The 22,839-nt window shown below is 40.8% G+C and overlaps 1 protein-coding gene across 1 annotated transcript in view; it reads left to right on the top strand.

Moving 5' to 3' along the window:
• The window catches only part of ARHGAP26 (Rho GTPase activating protein 26), a 3,815,868-nt gene that overhangs the window by 3,608,218 nt on the left and 184,811 nt on the right, over positions 1–22,839 (top strand). The window contains exon 21 of the mRNA XM_044069158.1: positions 18,860–18,970. Within this exon, the coding sequence (XP_043925093.1) occupies positions 18,860–18,970 (111 nt within the window). The remainder of the gene's footprint in view (positions 1–18,859; positions 18,971–22,839) is intronic.

Raw genomic sequence — 22,839 nt, 5'->3', positions numbered from 1 at the left:
CCTAATAAAGTAGGGAACGTAATCATAAGTGCATGATATGTTATGTGAATTTTGCCTTAAAAGATCTAGTGTCTTCAGTTTGCTTGAGTGCAAGGAGAATAGAATTCCACATTTTAGTGACGTCGAAGAAACACCAATAAAAGACTACCCTCTAGACAAGCCTGCTCTGAAAACTAGTGCTAGTCATGTGTAGAGACCAGTAAGCAGGCCGGAAACTATAAATATCAACTAGAGCAAAAGCTTGAAACCAAGCAATCGGTGAATTAGTAGAGCTTGTTGTGTAGAAATGAGTCAAATGAGCATCAGTTGTCTTCTGTAGTAGTCCTTATTTATTTATCCTTGAGATCTTGGGCAGATGAGCGCTGTTGATAACAAGTGATGATCATTGGCCTTTTTTCCACCCTGTTACAACTTAGATTTTCATTTTTCAATCTATAAGCTCAAGCCCTTCTGTGTTCATTAAGCTATACTGAATTATACTGAATTTTGCTGCATGTATAATATTTCTAATGTATAAATGATGACAATTTGAACTTGCACTCTCAAAAATGTATTTAAGGACTGGCACAATGATCATCACTTGTTATCAGCAGTGCTCATCTGCCCAAGATCTCAAGAATAAATAAATAAGAACTACTACAGAAGACGACTGACACTGATTTAACTCATTTCTACACAACAAACTATTAATTTACCGATTGCTTGGTTACAAGCCTGTGCCCTCTTATTTGATATTTGCATTTTAGTGACTTGGGATACAGGCTGGTTTCTAGACTTTGAAACTACCGATAGCAATTAAGTAGTGGCCTGGAGAATTCACCCAGGGGTGAAGTGTTGAAAACATTTGATTGAGGTCTGGCGGACATTTAACAGGTAAGGGGTTAAATTTCGCTAATCATGCCTACCATGTTTCAGGAAGTGTGGCAGTGTTATGATAATTGTATTACTTAGTCCTTATGGTAGGCATGATTAGCGAAAGTTAAACACCTTACCTGTTAAATGTCCGTGATTTGTAGTGTCGATGATTTCTGTGTCGGTGTTTTCGCGTCGGAGAAGTCGGTGTCGATGTTCTGGTTGTCGATGTTATGACCCAGAACCATATATGGATATATATATATATATATATATATATATATATATATATATATATTTGTGTGTGTGTGTGTGTGTGTGTGTATATATATATATATATATATATATATATATATATATATCATATGTGTGTGTGTGTGTGATGGCTCGTTATGATACATTTAGTTGGTGCTTGAGTTCTAGGTACTGCAGTTGTCTAAGCCAGGCAGTGGTAAGATAAGTGGGGGAGACTGGCAACAGCTATGGCTTTTAACACTGTTCCAGGAGATTTAGTTGGGTAGTTTATAGGTTCAGTAGTACAGTAGATGCATTCAGGAAGGCAAATGTGTGGAGAGTTGATGCAGTGATAATGTTTGATTCTGGAAAGGGATCCAGATTTTAATGGGTTTTATCAGTGGTGATCCCAAAGAGTTTTGTATGTGTGACTGTTTAAGTTTCTTTACTGTTTGATTAATTTAGGCAGAAATGGAATTTTGATCAGATAGTTACTTTGGGGTGATGATTATCAGTTTGGAATTTTTAGGATTTAGTAGTAGTTGTGAATCAGCAAGCCAAGTTTCGATAGAGATAAGGGATTTTAATGCATCAAGGTTTTTAGCAGAGCAGATAGGGGTGGAATAGTTCCAAATAAGAGTACATATAATGAGCAGTAGCTGTAGCCTGCACAATGAAATATCATAGATAAATACATTATCTCCTGTATTTCATGCAGAGGTCAGAAAAGTAGCATGCACAGTTACACATCATGTCAGTAAGTGACAGCACTGATGTGTTCTTTCTCATCTAGGCATGATACATACTTATTTGTTGTAACTTTCTTAAAACCACACTTTTGGCTGGTTGTTCATCATAAAACCACAAATCCAACTCCAGGTACGCTAAAACAGGTTTTAATGCAAAGCTTTCGGATAAACAATCCCTCTTCAGTATTTTTCCAAAAGCTTTGTATTAAAACATATTTTGGCATTGCTGGAGCTGGATTTGTGGTTTAAAGAATTTGTGTCTTCTAATCTCCTGTTTACCACAGCATTTACCTTCTGTTTGAGTATTGTCTGGTTGTTCATAATGAAATATCTTTCTGCAGGAATTTTGCAGTGACCAAGCAGCATGAATGAAAAAGTGGACACGAGATTTTATAACTTAATTGCGGTTGATTGAGTTAGTTCCTCTAGCTATGGCTTGTATTAGTGTAGATCAGAGAATGGTATTTATGCTGACTAGAGGTACTTTGGCCTAGTGATCAGGGAAATGTCTCTCCTTTTTTTCAATAAATGGCATCAGATCTTTATATGCGTATCATTTACCACCAACTCAGGCAGGTGGGAACTTGGATTACTGTAGTATGTCTCTTAATTCACTTTAACATCTCTTACAATTAAAGCATTCAGGTACTGCACTTACAGCAAATTATTGTAATGTGTGATTTCTGCTTATTGAAATATTTGTCTCTTTATTCCCTTTGTATATTCATTCTTTTTCTATTTATTCATCACCCTGTTCTCTTTCTGTATCTGGAGTAAAATTACTGTATTCTAGAAGGTATAAAATTAGGTACTTTCATATCATATTCTAATGCTGAATGTAGCCCTAACATTCACTGCTACATGTCAAACATTATTGCACAAGCTTATTATGGCTACAGCTTACTGACCCTTTCAGAGGATTTTGCAGCAGCTGTAGAAACACACTTTCTTACATTGTTCAAAACCTCTTCTGCTGATCTAATGGAATTCATGTGATGATGTTTTGGCCTTTTCTTTGGTAAGGTAAAATGGTTGCAATATTTACAAACCTCAGGAATAGGGCGGTGTATTTGGGTCACACAGATTCATAGGTAAGTACTAATCTAGCTGCCTTTGTGGGCCATTTTAAGCCTAGTCAATTTCCCTTTTTTGTTCAAATAACTTATCCCAATTTGTTAGAGATTGGCCTAACGCATCCCAGAGTCACATGCCTCTCAACTGTCCAAATTTTTTGCCTCATATTTTTGGTCTCTTCCGGATAAAATTTGTGGTTTTCTGGCAAATCATTGAAGATTGAAAGACACTAAATTATGACAGACATTTAAGTTTCAGACTTTATACCCTTCAGAAAATGGACATACTGTAACACCTGTTATTTTTTCAACTTTTGATTTTATAAAAGTAATATTTAAAAATTGTCCCTTTTTTGACTTTTGTTCCCCCCAATTATTTTGGTTTTGTCCAGAATTCTTGCACTAAGATGGTAAGCACTATGAATGGTCGATATTTATATGTTGCCCTTAATGACAATAACTGGGGTCATACCATAGATAATTTGAGGAGACTCATGCATGGGATAATGCATTTAGGAGCTGCCTCTGACCTTTAGTGATACAGAGGGCAGTCTTGAGGTTAATTTTCTTTCTCCCACCTATAGATCCAACTTGCGCTTGAATTTGGACAGGGATGAACTTTGTTTTATGTGGATAGTGAGTCTGTTCCAGAGCAGTGGTATCCCCTGTTGATGTTACAGAAGAGGTTTAGATCCCTAGAGTATTTCTGATGCTGTTTGACTTGCTTATTTGCAGTAAATCCATCAGTGATGGGTCAAAGGATGTTTTGTATGCCAGACACAGGTCACTTAATCAGCAGTGTGTAGGATACTGAGTATAGTGACAGGACTATGAGTCGGTCCATGTAGGACATGTTGTTTAGGCCTTGCATCCTTTTAATAAGGTATCTGTGTGGGCATTCCAGTTGTTGCATGTGTCTGGACAGATGCATGCCAACAGGTGCATTATATTTAATGAGTGGCCTAATGAGGGCTGAGTAAATGACTTCCCTAGATCTAGACACAATCCTTTTGTTTATAACCTCTGCAGTATAAAATGTCATTCTTACAGCTGTGGACACATGTTGGTCAAAAGTTTAGGTCACTGTCCACATAAGTTTCCAAATCCCAAACAACTGGGTCAACTCATAGAGGTGCATTGTTAATATGGTAGTTCCCTGGGATAGGTGATTTCCCAAAGGATACAGTAATGTATTTTTGGCATGCAGTCCATGATTTTGGCAACAGTTATTTGTTTGGAACAAATCTTCCTGCTGGGTGGCCAAGTCATTTGGGGATTCAGCAACTGCTCCTAATTTGCAGTTATCTGCAGACTTAGTCAGCCTGAGCACTTTGTTATTGGCTTTTATTTCAGAACATTTGATGCCAAATAGGAGATGTCCCAGCACAAAACACTGGGGAACTCTACTAGTGACTGGTCTATTTCTGAAGGTATCTTTCCCTATTTTGACTTTCTGCATCCTGTCTGTAAGCCAGTTGGCAATCCATTGGGTGACATAGTTTATTCCCAGTTTACTTAGCCTTTCTAGTATGCATGAGTGGGAATCGTGTCAAAAGCTTTTGTCAGGACAAGGTATGTGGTGTGTATCATTTTGCTTTCATCCATTGTTTTGGTGACCTTTTCAAAAAATCTACTAGGACGAGTAAGCAAAATTTGTCCTTGATGAATCCAAAATGAGATGGGTCCAGTGTTTTGGAGGTTCCTGTGTCCTTATTGATTAGTTCCATGATAAGTCTTTCCATGACTTTGCATATGAGGCTGGTCAGACTTAAGAGTCTGCAACTGCCTGGTTCTTTGGAAGGTCCTCCCTTATGCAGGGGAACAACTATAGCTGTTCTCTATTCACTTGGTACAAAACCTGTATGGAGGCTGAGATTGAACAGTGCTGTTAGGGGTGTGGTTAAATCGTGCTTCACACTATTTAAGATCCATCCAGGGATATTGTCAAGATCTATCGATGCAGTATTTTTAGCTTTTGATAACATTTTTAGGACTTTGTCTTGTGTGATAGCTGGAGCCAGTTTCAGGTACATCTTGAGGGACAGATGGAAGGAAGAGAGAGGTAAAAGTAGAGGTAAATTTATTGGCCAGTAGTTTCAATATATCTTCACCCTCTGTGTAGGTAACATAGCTCACAATCAGATCAGCGAATTGCTGTGTTGTGCTTTTGAGATTTTGAACATAACTAAAAATGCATTGTGGTTGTCTGGTTTGGGTAGCAATTTTAGTTTGAAATTTGGCTTTGGCGGATTTTATTAAGCTCCTATGTTGTTTATTTCAGTGACAAAGGTTCTGACATTCTGGGAATTTCTCTTACTTTTGGTCAAAATTGTTTTTCTTTTATTATAAAGTTTGTTGATTTGTTTTTGGGGTTTGCCCTGCACTGGTACATTGTAGTGGTGTACATTTCTGCATATTCAATTGAGTTATCTGGGTTTGGTGGATCTGAAGCTTGCCACTGTGGCACTTAGGAGTAGGCAGCTTGTCTTTAAAAAAAAAAAATCTGAAGGTATCTTGGGTGGAAGTGACCTCTGATTTCAGTTTTATTTCAGTGGAGACATAACAGATGTCATCATTATTGCCATAACCAAAGAATTTGATTCTTTGTAGCATGACAAGCTGTTTAGTGGGTTGGGGCTGCGTAGTTTAAGTGAAACTGTAATTCAGTAGGTTTAAAGCTACCTCGTAGACAAGTCTTTCAGAGTGCTGTTCAACAATCATCCATTGCCTTCTGGGGAAGAAGTGAACACAAGTTCCGTTCTTGGTTTTCTTTCCTCTTTTCTTTTTGTTTTCTTTATGATTATTATTATTATTAATAACTTCATTTCTTTCATGATGCCACATGAGAAAAAAAAATCATATTTTTTACAGTGATTTGATTATCTTGGCCAATAGTCAGTGCCACAAATTCACATGTGGTGTTTTGAGAAGGATTTGCAGATGGGTTTCAGCCAAATCATGGCATTGCCTTGTGACATATTCATAAAGCTATCCATTGCTGCAAGGACTTAGTTTGTCATGACAACAAATGTCTGTGCTGTTGCCTCAGTGAAGTTATTCAAATACCTTCTGGTTTGGTTTGACCTTATCTGTTCTGTCCTTCAGTGTATGTTGAACTGACAGTACAGAAAACACAATCAGTGCTAACTTCTTGCTACAGACTAATTCATCTGCTAGGAAGAAGCCAGTATCACATCTGAAAAGGGTGATGTTCTTCATTCCACATTGCTGCAGTCCTAACTATTGGGTAGTCCGCTGTCCAGTCGGCCCGAATACCAAAGTATATGGCTGACGTCGGTCAAGGCGCATTAGACTGACGTCAGTACGTCAGGGTACTAATGCGCATGACCGACGTCATATCCTCAGTCTTTTTTGCCGCATGGTCCGATGCAGAAGCAGTTTTGCGAGTGCAGGTTGGCGTTCTGAAAGTTTCTGAAGTCAGAGTTTCAGACCGAATCAAAGTTGGCTAAGTACCCCGTTGGGGAATATTTTGGTTTTTTCTTGCCTCAGTATTTAACCGGATGTCAGAAAAAGTGAATAACTGTATTTCTTGTGGGAAACAGATACCTCATAGGGATTACCATACTTTGTGTATACCTTGTTTAGGGCCTGAGCACGACGTTGTTGGATGCCGCTCTTGTGCTAGATTTAACAAACGCACTATTAAGAGAAGGTTAGACTGTGCCAGGTTAGTGTTTGGGAAGCGTTGTAATTATAAAATGCCGTCGGATGCTCCGACGCCCGCTTCGGCCAAAAAGCGCAAGGACAAAGCAGCTAAGCCTAGAGTGGAAGAACCGACAGTCCCGGACGTCGGTTCTTTAGAAGGCTCAGTGGAGCCGGAGGTTCTGCCAGGAGTTTCTTTGGAGTCTCTGGGAGAAACTTTACTGTTACAGGATGTGTCCTCTCAGGAAGTAGGCCAGGCTGAAGGGGCTTCTCAGGTGGCTGTTCTTCCCTCTCTTCCTAAGGTGGTTAGGGCCTCCCCTTCTGTTTCCAAGGCTTCTTTAAGAGGCAGGCCTAGTTTAGCTTCAGTGGGGGTTTCTCCGAGTGTTTCAGTGTCTTTGCCTAAGAAGCATATGCTAAAAATGGCAGAGGATTTGATTACTATGATTAGAGGTTCTATGCCCCCTCCTGATAAGAGGCCTAGGGTGGAACCTGAGTTTGAGAGTTTTGAGCAATGTTCGCAGGCTTCTGAGTCTTCGGCTGAAGACTTGCAGGAGTATCCTCCTTATTCTGATTCTGATGTGGATGATTCTACTCCTTCAGCTTCGCCTCCTGAGGATTTTTCATTTTCAGAGACTCTGCATTCCATGAGGGAGCATTTTAAATGGGAAGGTCAAGATTTCTCTGATTCCAGGAAGAGGCTTAGAGAATTCTTGTTTTTACCCCAGCATAGGCCTTTAGCTATACCTCCTGTTCTGAATGTGGTAGAAGATGTTTTTGCAGAGGCTTCCCTGAATCCTGATTCTTTGCCTCCTGCCCCAGTTAAACCGGATAGGTACTATAGGGTGCCTGAAGCCCATAAGTATCTCTTAAGAGTCCTAGGGCAGACCCGAAACTGTCTCTCAGGGGCCTAAAGGTGTGAAGGCTTCTGTTGTTAAAAATCCTGTTCCTCCTGATAAAGAGGCAAGGGCTTTGGATAGATGGGGAAAGAAAGTGTATACTTCTTCCACTTTAGCCATGAGGGCGTTGAATTGTCAGTTTCATATGTTAAAATATCAGAATTATCTCCTTTCACAATTGAAGTCTAAGGTGGATGCTCTGGCTGAAGGTATTGAGTGTAAAGAGTTGCAGGATTTAGTTCATGTGTCTGAACAGGTGGGTAAGCATTCCTTGCAGTGTGGTTTTGATGCTGTGCAGGCCTCCTCGAGGGTGGCTGCCACTGGTTCTGTTCTTCAGAGGCACGCCTGGTTGAGGGATCAGAATTTAGCTGAGCATGTTAAGACAAGGATTTTGGATGCTCCTTTACAGTCTGATGTGTTGTTTGGTTCGCCTGTGGAAGCAGTTTTAAAGAAAATGGAGGACAAGGCTAAGTCTATGCAAACTGTTAAGGATTTTTTGCAGGTGCAGCCTCTGAAGTTTAGTAGAAATTGGCCTACTAAGGGATGGACATATCCTGCTTATGATTCCCAGTCTAGGGGTAGGTCTAGACGTGGTAGGGGCAGAGCTCAAGGTTCTTTTAGGCCTAGAACAGGAGTTCACCTGCTCAGACTTCTGGTGAGGGCAGGGGTCAGTCCTTTCGTAAACAGACCCAATGACCTGCCTTTTCAGCTGCCAGTACATTCTCGCCTGGCAGCACCTTTGGGAGGAAGGCTGTCTCTTTTCAAAGAAAATTGGGATTTAATTACCCAAGACAGATGGGTTCTGGATATCATTCACCACGGTTACAGGTTTTATTTCCATACCTTGCCTCCTTTCAAAGGCATGCCAGACATTCCTCCTCTACAAAGAACAGAGGCTCACAAGCAAATTTCTCTGTTGCTCCAAATAGGGGCCATTCAGCCAGTTCCTGTGCCAGAAAGGGGCCTAGGATTTTATTCTCGCCTGTTCCTAGTACCGAAGAAGGGGAACACGTGGAGACCAATTTTGGATGTATCTATCCTCAACACTTGTCTGGACATTCCCAAGTTCAAAATGTTGACGTTACAACAGCTTTTACCTCTGCTGGGCAAAGATCACTGGATGGTAACTTTGGATCTCAAGGAAGCTTACCTTTATGTGCCTATAAGACTAAGTTGCAGGAAGTATCTGCGTTTTCGAGCTGGAAATTCTCATTATCAGTTCTCTGCATTGCCCTTTGGCTTATCTACTGCGCCCAGAGTATTCACAAAGGTTCTGGCTCCAGTGATAGCTTACTTCAGGCTAAAAGGAATTCAAATCTATCCTTACTTGGACGACTGCCTGATTCTGGCTCAAGAAAAGGAAGACCTTCTACAGCATTTGGAATATGTGATAGCAGTGCTAAGATGCCTAGGGTATTCTGTGAACGAAATAAAGTCCAGTCTAGTACCCTCTCGAGACATGTGCTTTCTGGGTGTGAGACTGAATACAGCAGCCCAGATGGCCTTTTTAACCCCGGACAAACAAAAGAATCTTTCCAGTTACTTCCATCAACGATCTCTTCAGTCCGGGCTGACTGCAAGGACAGTCCTTCAAGCCTTAGGGTTCATGGCATCTTGTATTCTGGTGCTTCCCAATGCCAAACTGCATATGAGGAAGCTGCAATGGTATCTCAAAATGTATGGACACAGCACTGCCAGGATTTGGACACTGTCATTCAAATAATACCTTGCATTCAAAAGGAATTTTTGTGGTGGGCTCAGGAATGTCACCTAAACAAGGGACTCTCTGTGACCCGGCCAGAGGCGAGTCAGATTCTAACGACAGATGCCTCAGACATTGCTTGGGGAGCTCATCTAAATGGAAAGTGGATACAAGACAAGTGGCCTGCCAGACTACAGCATCTACATATCAACATGAAAGAGATGTTAGCAGTCCAGTTTGCATTAATGGCTTTCAAGGAGTTACTTCTTCCAGGGCAGGTGTTGATTCTAACAGACAACACAACTGTCATGTGGTACATCAACAAACAAGGGGGAACACATTCTTACCCATTGTGCAGGCAAGCAATGATTTTATGGGAGACTGCGCTCAGCTTGCAACTAACTCTTCAGGCAAGGTTTCTGCCGGGAGCACAGAACTCCTTAGCAGATGTGTTAAGCAGACAAATCATGGATCCCCACGAGTGGAAACTGGATCTTCATGTATTTCAAAAATTGACAGTGTCATGGGGAACTCCAGACATAGATCTGTTCGCTTCTCCACTAAACCAACAGCTGCCAAAGTTTTGCACAAAGAGGTTTCATCACACAGCTTGGAAAGTGGATGCTCTTTCTTTCAGTTGGAAAAATCTTCATGTGTATGCTTTTCCACCTCTGCCTCTTCTCCCAAAGGTGCTTCTAAAGGTCAGACAAGACAAGCCAAGGATGATTTTAATAGCTCCAGATTGGCCTCGGCAGCACTGGTACCCATTACTGAGGAGTCTGGTAAGGAAGCCTCCATGGCCTTTACCCTTGATTCCACACCTGTTGTCTCAGAGGGACGGTCACCTGCTCAATGTCAAGCTTCACTCTCTTCATCTAACAGCCTGGCATATTCTGTTTTGAAAGACAGCAGATCTCAACTTCCTCAACAAGTTTTAAATGTGATTATGGAAGCCAGAAGACCTAGTACAAGGAAAGTGTACGCAGAAAAATGGAAGAGATTTTTATTTTGGACTGCAGCAAAGAATTTGGAGATTTCTGAGCCTAATTTGAGTGTGGCTCTTCAATATCTTACTGAGTTATTGGACAAAGGTTTGTCTTTCTCTTCCATTAAGATTCATGCTGCAGCAATTTCAGCTCACTATGATTGTGACCAACCATTGTTTTCACATCCTTTGTTCAAGCAATTTCTTAGAGGGGCAAAGAATATAAGACCCCCACGTAGAGCTCCTACTCCTGCTTGGGATCTCAATTTTGTGTTGGAGAAACTTACTCTACAACCTTTTGAGCCTGCGGCTACTGCTGAATTGAAATACTTGTCATGGAAGACTGCTTTTTTGTTGGCCATTACTTCTGCAAGAAGGGTTTCTGAGTTGCAGGCCCTTATGGCGGTTGAGCCTTTTTTGATTTTTCATAAGGATAGGTATCATTACGTACTAATCCTTCCTTTATGCCTAAGGTGGTTTCTAGTGTGGCTTTAAACCAAACTATTCATTTGCCTACTTTTTATGCAGATCCCCAAAATAAAGGGGAAAAGATTTTGCACACTTTAGATGTACACAGGCAATTGCGTTATTATTTAAGCAGGACTAAGGATTTTAGGCAGTCTCAGCAGTTGTTTGTTTCTTTTGCTTTGAGTTCGCAGGGCAAGCCTGTGTCAAAACAAACTATTTCTAGGTGGATTGGGTTTTGCATTGCATTTTGTTATTCCCATCATGGCAAGGAGATTCCAGCTGGGATTAGGCCTCATTCCACTAGGGCTACTGCCACTTCAACAGCATTTCTAAGGGGTGGCAACTAAGGATATTTTGGAGGCAGCTACTTGGAGTTCAGTGCATACTTTCTCTAAGCATTATCACCTTCCTCTCTACTCTAAGTCTAGGGCTGGTTTTGCCACAGCTATTTTGCAAGGCATGTTGTCAGCTCCTGCTTCCTTATGATTTGCCAGCCTCCCTTACCTCTGCTTTGGGATTCTACCCAATAGTTAGGACTGCAGCAATGTGGAATGAAGAACATAGTACAGTTTTGTACCTACCATAAATGTAGATGTTCGAGGATCCACATTGCTGCAGTCCAATTTACCTCCCTCCTTCCCTCTGTGTTTAGGGGTGGTTGTGTAGGTGAGGTTATATTCTGGTAATTTTGTATATATTGTACATATTTTTGGTGCAGGTATGTTTGGAGTTTTTGGTTTTGGCCTTGTCTTTTTAGGGTCTTCTGACATCTGGGGCAAGAAAAGACTGAGGATATGACGTCGGTCATGCGCATTAGTACCCTGACGTACTGACGTCAGTCTAATGCGCCTTGACCGACGTCAGCCATATACTTTGGTATTCGGGCCGACTGGACAGCGGACTACCCAATAGTTAGGACTGCAGCAATGTGGATCCTCGAACATCTACATTTATGGTAGGTACAAAACTGTACTTTCCTAGTTATCTGATTAAGTACATGTGCATCAGTTTTAATAGAGAGATTTCCCATCTAGCAGGAATGTATAAGTCAGGATCACATCAGCATTAACACTCACTGAAACCATGGCAGATTTACTGAAATCATGGAGCTTTGTTTTCTTTACTGCCACTGCTGAGGAAGCCAAAGTGATTTAGGGAAAGTTTATTAGAATAGTTGGTCAAGCAGCCTGAACTCTTTATCTTTGGAAGGAGCGAAGAAACTGAAGTACAAAGAAAAAACCATGAAAACTCCAATTTAGCATTCGTAGGTCATTATTGAACCTCCTGATATCTGAGCTGAAAAGATTCAGCAGCATTAACCACTGTCCCACCTTGCTGCTCAGGCCCTCTCAGCCTTTTTGTATGCTTTAAAAAGGAGTTTAAAACACAAGTAATAGGTCTTGTTGCTAAAGTGCATGATACTAATATATCTACTGAATGAATTTCTCTTTCCGTATTCTTCCATATTTTCAAGAAGTTCCTTATTAGTTTCATAATTCCTTTTATGAATGCCTCAGTAATTCATCATCATCATCAACCCCCTTTTTCTCCTCTTTCAGACTTCTCTTCTCCTCAGCTACCCCTTCCAGATACTTGAAGATGTTAAATCCGTACCATTGTTTTCCTTTCTCAGTTCTCAGCTTCTTCAAATTTCCTCCATTTTCTGCCATTACAACTGCCTTATCTGTAGTCTGTTCCATCCCACGTGTCTTCAGTTTTGCATTCCAGTTCCCTATCCTTTGCTGAAGGTCTTGCTCAGAGTCTGCCCATAATGCCATATTGTCTGCATACAGCAACTTTGTTGATCTGTCCCTTTCTACCTCTTTACTAATGTAATCCATCACTAGTATGAACAACAGTGAGCTCAGAGATGAACCCTGATGAGTACCCACTCCCACTAGGAACCCTTCTTTGAGACCAAACACTGTTTGTACTTGAGTCATTGGGTCGTTGTACATACCTTTCAGTAATTATACCAATATTTCTGAGACTTCTAACTACTGTAGGACTGCCCAAATCAGCTTTCTTGGGATCTTGTCATATGATTTCTCCAAGTCTAGGAATGCTCAGTTGGACACTTTCCTCATTTCTATTTTTTTCTCAAGTATCTGTTTCACTGCAAACATTGGTTCAGTTGTACTGCATCCTGATCGGAATCAGAACTGTTCATCTTCCATCTTACTTTCTGTTGCTCTGTGTATTCATTTATCAGTCACCCTCTCCAGAACAGGAGTTTGATGCCTCTGTACTACACACAGTTGTGAATGTCTCCTTTGTTCTTGAACACTGACGCTAGTATGCTTATTCTCCAGTCATCTGGGATATGCCTTTCTCTTCATACTACTGTGAGTACCCGAGGAGCCAATTCTCACCTATCTCACCCAGCATCTTTATCATATCTGCTGTGACCTCATTTGAGCCTGCTGTTTCCCTGATTTCATTTTCCTTAGTGCTGTTCTTACTTCTTCTATGATGGGCTCTTGGTCTTCTCTCACTCTAGGCTGTGTGTGGGGCAGTACAGCTTCTGTGGGGATTTCTGTATTCCAAAGCTGCTGGAAGTACACATTCCATCTCCCTTTAATGTCCTGTGGAATGTTGAGTAGGTTTTTGCAAGTATCTCTTATGAAGGATGTCTGACTATCTTCTTTATCTTTCTGTCTCTGCCTTCCAACCTGATATAGTTTATTTGTGGCATTTATTGGGTCACTTTCTAGAAGCTGGTAGTCTGCCTCTGATGCCTTGTTCTTTGCTATTGCAATTTCTTTCTTAGCCTCTTTGTTAGCCAACCTAGCTGGTCCATCTTTTGTATCTCCCACTTTTTCCTGCAGTCTTCCTTTCTTTTGATGACTTCTGCATTCCACCACCAACTTTCCTTTTGTTCCTTATTTCCATACCAGGCTTAGCTTCATATCTGTTCTGCAGTCCTCACACATGCTGTTTTGAGGTACTGCCATTCTTCTTCAACTCCACCTATTCCCTCTTATTCTTGGGGTGCTAGAGCCTTGAGTAGTTCCTTGAACTGTTGTACTTTTTCTCAAGTCAACCACCATTTCTTCAGACTACTCTCTTGAGCTTAGAGCCTTCTCTGACCACTGCTTGCAGCTGATTGTTGTAACCAGTGGTTTATGCTATCTCAGTGTCCTTTCCTTACTAGGATGCAGTATACCTGATTTACATGTTGGGCACTCTTGTATGTGATCTTGTGACTGTGTCTGTTACTGACCATGCATGAGCCACCATCAAGCTATTTGCCTGACAGAAGTCTAGAATGACCTCTCCTTATTTATTCCTGTTTCCCCACCCATGTGTACCAAGTTAGTCATCATATCCTCTTCTGTCAGTGTGACCGAATGTCTCAATTATTGATACTGGAAAATATGTAGAATGGCTGTGAAATGTGCTGAGTGTGAGAAACAGTGAAACCACTTTAAAGACCTTCTTGAACTGAGAAGCCACCTTAAAGCTTGAAGCCAAGGTTTTCAGAATATTTTACTTTAGAAATAATCAGGCACCCCAACCCACCCCAAAATATCTGGAAACAATTTGCTTCTTTATTGGTAGATACAAAAAGAATCATAATATTACTCTTAAGTTTGAGTTATGACAGCTATAACTCTCCCGTTATAACCAACGCTTTCCCATTATACTTTTCACATATTACAACTACTTGGCACTGACAGTTAATTATTCTTCACGCTTCCTGTTTTCATTTTATTTCTGGTTCATAGGTGTGTACCAGGAGTCTTTACAAGCCTAGCCCATAGGATTATCCTGGCATCATGCCACCCGACCTTAGTTCCCAGTGCCTCTGTCAAGTAGAGCTACTGGAGTGATCCCCGTGGTGAATTTTCTATTTCCCATCCACTCATCAAGATTTCTCTTGAAGAGGGCCAGTGAGGTGCTCTGTTTGACATGTATGGGAAGTCTATTCCATAGCATAGGCAGTCTCTGGGTTATGAACCTGTCCCTCCAGCACGTTCTGTTGATTATGGTAATGAGGTTGAGGTCTCTGGAGCGTGTGGTGCGGAGTGATTGGGATTTCTTTAGATGTAGCATTTCTAACAGAGCTGGGTCAGACATGGCTTTGTAAGTCAGGCAGAGATCGCCTCTAAGTAGACGATATGAGACAGAGAATAGTTGGAGTTTTTTGAGTCTGTCCATATAGGCCAAGTGTTTAAGGCCTAGAATCCTCTTTGTGAGGTACTTTTGCGGCCTCTCCAGTTGTTGCAGGTGTCTAGTGAGGTACATGCCAAATGGGCCATTGTACTCGATGATTGGCCTAATGAGGGGAAGAGTAGAGGGAGACAATGACCTCTTTCTTCTTGGATGCAAAACCCTTAATAATGAGATGTGCCACATAGAAGGACTTTCTGACCACAGTGGCAATATGCTGATCAAAATAGAGGTTGCTGTCAACCTGTGTTCCCAGATCTCTTATAACACCATCTGGGTTCAGTGGACTACCATCGATGTGGTAATTCATGGGAACCAGGTTTTTCCCAAAGGTGATAACATCACATTTTTCGGCATTGAGCTTAAGGCCATGGTTTTGACATCAGTCGTTGGTCTCAGTGAGGCCTTTCTGTAGGATGTCAACATCACTTAGGGAGTTAATAATAGCTCCCAACTTACAATTGTCTGTGAACTTTGTCAGCCAGAGTCCCTTCGTGTTGGCCTGGACTTCAGAGAAGTAGATACCAAACAGGAGAGGACCCAGGACTGAACCGTGTGGGACTCCACAAATGACTGGTCGGCAATCTGAAAGTTAAGCATCCTCTTCTACTTTACTTCTTCACACTGATACATTTTATGCTTTAAAGAAATGTAGTACATGGACCAAGGTGATTATGCTTCAATATTCGGAAAAAGACAAATCGGTTAAGTGCTTCTGTACTACCAGACTTAATCTTAACAAAAGTTAAGCACCCCCAGTATTGAGCAAGGCAGTTACATCTGCCAGTACTGACCAGCAAATGATAGCAGCAGAATTCAAAACAGATTTGTTTTGGCGTGCTGTCTGTAACAGTAATGTGTTCATCACTTTGTGCAACATAAGAGACTGTGTTACACTGCCTTTCTGACAGTACTTACTAAAGTGTTTTATGGCTTGAAAAGCCAGCAAAATACTTGGCGTGAAGCAGGTGTGATCAACATGGATGCAAAGATTCATCTCTTGAGCTTTTGTCTTTAGATGAATTACTTGGCATCCATATGTTGAACACACAATACTGTGGTTGCGATCAGCAACCCACTCATAATCCTTTGTGTTTACTTTCTTCCTAAAAGGTATACATAGTGTTCATCTTCATCTTATCAAAGCTTGCAGCTCATTCTTATTCTATACTGTTAACCAAACTCATTCCACATTTTTGTCACAAACCTTTTCCCTATCTGGCTGTTTGTTTCCTTTCTAAAGTTCTTTTACTTGGAATTTATCAATTATCCAGTGATCATCTGATCAGATATGTGCTGCTTTTGGATAAACAGCACAACCTTTGCATTGGCTGTTTACATTGTCATATGTCTGCTTCTGGCCAAGGCTGTTTTTGTGCACTGCCTAAATTGTTTGATTTTTTTTCTGACTCCTTATTTATGTTTGTTTGCATTTCTTAGTCGGTTAGAGCACGGATCCAGATGAACCTTTTCTAGAGTCTGCTCAGGAGCACCATCTGGTTAACGCTCAAAGTCCTACAATAGGGAAATGGAGGCTGAGGAAATCCAACCCTGGACCACAGGAAGCAAGTGAATAGCACATAACCTTTATCATTTACATTAACTGCCGCCTCATATCTGTTTTTTTTCTTCCTTGGACTTTCTCTTTCTGAATTGGTTCTTTCTTTCTTTCTTTCTTGGCTGACCAGTATCAACAAGGGTATTCTTCAGGAATCAATTCATTGCTCATTACTTTTTACCCTTTTATCATCTGTCTCCTCCAATCTGCTCACTACAGTGAGCTTTGGTACTCCTCATTACCTTGGGCGTCTTTTCCTAGGTTGCTTGACTTAATGGCCAAAACTTTAAAAGATATCTCATTGTCTGAGCCAGTGCTCTTTGTGTCTTCATGTTGATTATAGCTTTGATGTAATGGGTTACTGAAAATTATACAGTGACCCCCCATTAATATTCCAAAACATGCATCTGGTTGGTCAGCGTGCCCGTTGTAAATCAGACTTATCCTAATGGAAAAAGGTCCGGTAGCCAGGACTTTTTCCATTAGTATAAGTCTTTACTTTTTATGTGTTAGGCAGCAATGGAGAACGGAAGAGCTCCGTTGCTGTAATCTCGCTTTGTTAAACAAGTTTAACATAGAGAGATATCTTAAAAAAAGCAAGGGAGATCTTCCTTTGTCCGTTGCTATTTTAAAGCTGTCTCACTATGCTAAACCTGTTTAACATGGCGAGACAACTTTAAAAAAGAGAACGGAGATCTTCCTTTCACCGTTGCTTTTTTTAAAGATATCTCGCTATGTTAAACTCATTTAACATAGCAAGACAACTTTAAAAAATCAACGGAGATCTTCCTTTCTCCGTTGCTTCCTCTACACACAGCTCTGATGTACTGCGTGAGCATACACATGCGCAGTACTTCAGAACTGCTCCAGGATACCAGACAGCTGTGGAAGGGCAGCACAGAGGCATTATACAATGCCATTATTTAAGAAAAATAAGTTTTTTTTTTTTCTTAAATAATGTCATTAGATATAACAATAACCACTTCTGTGGTAATGCTGGATTTCCTCACGGTTGTCTTTGTTTGGCCACTCGGGCTTCGCCGTCGTGACCAAACCACACCAACCGTGGGTAAATCCAGCATTACACACACCCAGGCGTGGGTTATTGCTTAAAAGTATTATCCTTGACTTCAGGAGTCATTTCTTTCACAGAATACTGTCTGCCTATTCCAGTTTCTGCCTCTGTAAATAAGGTTCTTTTTACAAGGCTTTCTAGTTAAATTCATTGCTTTTGTTCTTCTTTCTCCTTTCTCCTTACCGAGAGTTCTATTCTTCTCACTTAAGAGGGTAGTTCTGCTCCTTGTTTCCCTTCATTCAGAACATTTTTCTGCTGCCTTATCTAGACATCTGCATCTCAAAAAGTGCCGCACGTTTTTCCACTTCTCTTTCCATTTCCTTCATACTCTTTTATTTTGAGCTGTTTCCTAGTATACCCTAAGAATGTCTCACCTTTTCATTTGACTCGCACAAAATATTTCTCTGTAAATTCATGTAGTGTTGGTTTTTTGCATATTACTTTAAACAGGCACTAGACTATCATGTGCATAGCTAAGTATCTCAGGACTCCTCTTTTATAGCTGAATGCTGTTGTAACTTGAGAAAGAAGTGAATATGAGCTTTGATTGCTGAACTCAAGTACATCATACAGAAATATAAACATAGCTGCTTTAAAATTTAACTTGTGCATGCACATCTGTGTGGACATGAGGGTGGAGGTTGTTATTCAAAGATGCTCAACGCATTTACAAAGGGCCAAGTACTGCAACCTAGCATTTTTATGTTTACTCAGTTTATAGAAAGTGTCTCAATATTCATCCTAAGTACGTTTTTGTATTTCAGTTTAACATGTATTTTGCATGCATACTATCCTTTTTAGCCACATTCATTGAAAGTAAATGGGTGGGAAGGGCTGTGTGGTACAAATCACTAAGCATTTCCAAAAATGGTGGAATCTAATTAAACATGAGCTGACATAACTGTATACTTTATTTAGCATAAATTGCATATCTTGTTATGTTTTGCTCTTCGGCAGTTTAATTTTGTGAACTTTGCATGATTCTTATTTTCCTGGTTTATTTCTGAAAACAACCTGTTTAAATAAATTCACAAACTTAGTTGACCGATTACGTAGTAGATGATACATCTGTTACTATCTCAGGCAGTCTGCAGAGCTAAGCTTGCTCTTTTTTTTAACATTTCTTTAGGAAAGTGTAAGTGTAAGCAATTTTTCCAGGAAGATTAGAAAAAAATTGGACTGCATTAAGTAGCAACTTATCAGTGTTAAGCCAAGCACCTTTTGAAACTATGTCTGTCAAATAGTAGATGTTTGAGTCTGAGCAGCTGTGACAAATCTTATTTAAAAGGGGCTTTCCCAGGATTAAAATGCTCAGGTTATTCTTTCATTACAGTAATCACTGTTGAATGGACTGCAGAATTATTTATATGTTAGTATTTTGATTTCAAATTTTGAACAACTTTTTTTTGTCTTTTTTCTATTTTTTTTTAGTCCATTGTCCTCCGGTCCTGTCTCACCATCATCTCCTTCATGGCCCATGGTTTCTGCTCCTTCCAGTCCTCTGCCTGCTTCATCAACATCAAGTGATTCCTCTCCAGGCAGGTGGGTGCTGTGCAGGATAACACTTAATTGTATAATTTAAACTAGGTCATTGTATAGTCTTTAGTTTGCTAAAATCTCAGTGTATTTAAATCACTAAAAGTTATACAAAGTCAGTGCTGTTATTACTTATGTTTATAGGAGGTTACTAGGCTAGCGGCCCTAGAGCATTTTTCCGCCTAACCATTCATGCCCCAAATTTCCCAATTATCAAGTTTCACAGGTTAGAATGGCTTTGGTACATGCCTGTGAAAAGTATTTTTTATAGCTGGATTCAAACCATTAATCAGCTGTATTATTTATCTAAAGTTGCTGGTCTTACAGCTTGTACCACAGAGCTAGTTTGCTAAGGTGAGAAGCAAACACTGTATCTTGTGTCTCTGAGAGTCAAGCACCTTAACCATTATACCAATCCCCAATTTGGCACTGTCCAGCTAAACATAATGCATTACAGTATTTCTGCGTATCTGTTTTGAACCTGTTTCTGATCTGACCACTTTTCTAATTCATCCCTCTACTCTGGCCGTTGTGGCCTGTGAGTCATTACAAACTAATTGTACAGCAGGGGCTGTTCCTGACCTGTCAGCAACAAGCTAATATGGCTCCCTGCTTCAGCATTTCTAATCAAACCGTCCTTCACAGAGCAATAAAGATTTGCTGTGTCTGCCATCTCACAACCTATATTAACTTTGAAAAAACAGCAGTACACAACTTTACCTGTCTTCTCAACCTAGTAGCTATGGAACCCTGTTGAAACATTCCTAATGAAGGAACCCTTCACAAAGTATCAAAGTGACTTTTCCTATAAGTAATGCAAACCATATATTCACTTATTAAACAAATTAACCCACTTTTGCATTCTGTCATCATTCTGAATCTGAATTCAGCATTGATGTTCATTCTGTCATCAAAGTACTACTTTGTGTTTGTGGTATTTATTCTCTACTGTCCCTTTTTAAATCAATTTGTAGTACTTTTAATACTGTGTTTTCTGATGGCAGCATTCCCTACTGAGTTGTTTATAATTGTAAGTAGTTGCTGCTACTGTTTTATTCTTTTGTGTATTTTTTAATAAGAATCAGTTTTCTTGGTGTTATATGCAAATATATTAGCCTTTCTGTGCAATGGAGCTTAGCCATTTTAAAAGAATGCTGTGTAATAAATCTTTGTGTATGGTGGTTTTCAGCAAGTATCTTTACTTACTGTATACATTATTGCCTGCTTTGATTGCATCCTTCAAGGTCCTAGCAGTGAAGTGCTAACTGATAATAGGCCTTACATGGAGTACAGTGATAATATTTCAGAACTGGGGAAAAAATAAGCTTGTTATGCACCTTTCAGAATTTTGATCTAGTCTCATGCAAGAAGAGAGTGTTTAACAACCACAGAACAGAAATGCAAGCTAATACCATCTTCAAGATCTATAATATACTTCACGCTGCCACAGTAACAAACTGTGTAAACATTTTTAAAGCTGTTTATCAGTCTGACATATGCTTCCCTTCTAGATGCTGTTTGGCATTGCCAAGTGTGTCATTCCCTTCTTTGCTTAGTACACTGGAACAGCTGCAGAATTGTGAGACTTTATAAAGGGCATTATTATGATAGCTAATGATAGGGAATATATGTTTAAGCTTAGTGTATTTGTTTAATAGGCATTCTTTAGCTATGTCAAGAATCTAAGTGGCAATGCTCAGATCTGCTCGGAGTTAGTGCAGAATGGCACAAAATACACTGAACCGACCAATATCGCCAACATCCTGGCAGACAAGTTCAGTGCAAACTTCACCCCCCTCTCACCCCCAAAAGGGCCCATAACCATACCAGAAGAATGTAGAGTCCCTGAAATCACAGACACTCAGGTTAAGACAGCCCTCTCCAAAGCCAAAAACTCAGCATCAGTGGGACCGGACAGTGTCCCAGGCTGCGTCCTACACGAGCTCAAAGACGAACTAACCCTTCACCTAAACACACTGTTCAAACTCAGTCTCTCCACAGGCTACATACCCATAGAGTGGCGCACAACAACGGTTATTCCGCTCCACAAAGGTGGAGCTGCAACAGACCCTGGGAGCTATCGCCAAATAAGCCTGACTAGCTTGGTCTGTAAGGCTATGGAGCGCATCATCATGGAACTCATTAACAGAGACATTGGGAACCTCCAAACACTGGACCCTACCCAGTTTGACTTTGTTAAGGGCAGATCATGCCTCTTAAACTTGGTGGACTTCTTTGAGACAGTTACCAAGGCTATAGAAGAGGGAAAGGTGGTACACACAACCTACCTAGACCTCGCTAAGGCCTTCGACACCATTCCCCATTCTGGTATTATAGACAAGCTCACCAGCCTGAACATAAACCCCTACATCACAAGATGGGTTGCAAACTGGCTCACGGACAGAACCCACATGGTGACAGTTGCGGGAACTAGGTCCGTCTCTAAACCGGTTACAAGTGGTGTTCCCCAGGGCTCAGTCCTAGGACCCCTCCTGTTCGGCATATACTTCTCAGAGGTACAGACAAACACAGGAGGACTCTGGCTGACCAAGTTTGCAGACGACTGCAAACTAGGGGCTATAATTGACTCTCCGGCTGACACAGACATCCTCCAAAAGGGTCTCACTGAGACGGATACCTGGTGTCAAAATCATGGCCAGAAGCTAAATGCCAAAAAGTGCATAGTCATTTGGAAAAAACAAAGTACCCACAAACTACCACATAGGTGGCAGTCCTCTAAATACGGAAGACGTAATAAGGGATCTAGGGACCCAAGTAGATAGTAATCTCACCTTTGATAATCACATTGCCAAAGTGGTTAGAAAATCCTTCTACGTGGCCCACCTAATCACAAAAGGGTTCGCATCCAGATCAAAAGAGGTCATTGTGCCCCTCTACTCATCACTCATCAGACCCATCTTAGAGTACAACACCCCATTTGGGATGTACCTTACAAGACACATGCAACAGCTGGAAAGACCACAGAAGTACCTCACCAAGAGGATCAATGGCCTCAAACAGATGCCGTATGCAGCTCAACTGAAGAAACTCCATTTATACTCGGTTGCATACCGCCTACTCAGAGGTGATCTCTGCCTGACATATAAGGCCATGTCCAACCCAGAATTGATGGACATGCTTCACCTAAAGAAAACCTTATCCCCTCGAGCCACATGCTCTAGGGATCTAAACCTCACCACAGCAATAAATAGGACATGCTGGAGGGATAGATTCCTGTCCCAGAGACTTCCCACGCTTTGATTACAATCTACATTAGGCAGAGCTCCTCTCTAACACTCTTCAAAAGAATCCTTGACAAGTGGATGGGAAACAGAAAGTTTACCTCGGGGATCACTTCTGTGGCTCTGCTGGACAGAGGCACAGGGAACTAATCTAAGGGGATGGTGAAAGCCAATACATTCTGGCTAGGCTTATAAATGCCTTCAGGCAGATAGCCTAGTACCCACCTATGAACCTATAATGTATGTACCCATAAACAGGTCTGACTTTGAAACAAACATTATTAAGTCTTGGAGAAACAAGGGTAAATCTGAGACACAAAATTGTAGTGCTATGCCTAAATTATAGCATCTGAGCAGCATGAGTATATTGAAGCACCTAAACTATGATCAGGGTTTTCCGATCATAACCAGCTAGTTATGTGTTTTCAAAATGGATGTCAAGATTCACCTCTTGAGCTTTACTTCACTTTGCTGTTCTCTTGAACTTCTTGATGTCCACTTCTTGAACCGTCTGTAATGGACTGTTGTTGACATAAGCATAGATACAATGAGTTCCACCAAAGACTCCTTTCTAGCAAACTATACTTGGTCAGAGCCAAATGGAGGGTCTGTAGAGCTCATTGGCACCTAGAG

Source organism: Protopterus annectens, chromosome 4.part0 (assembly GCF_019279795.1).
Source record: "Protopterus annectens isolate FY-2018-M chromosome 4.part0, PAN1.0, whole genome shotgun sequence".
NCBI lineage: Eukaryota > Metazoa > Chordata > Ceratodontiformes > Protopteridae > Protopterus > Protopterus annectens.
This window is presented reverse-complemented; position numbering and strand designations above follow the sequence as displayed.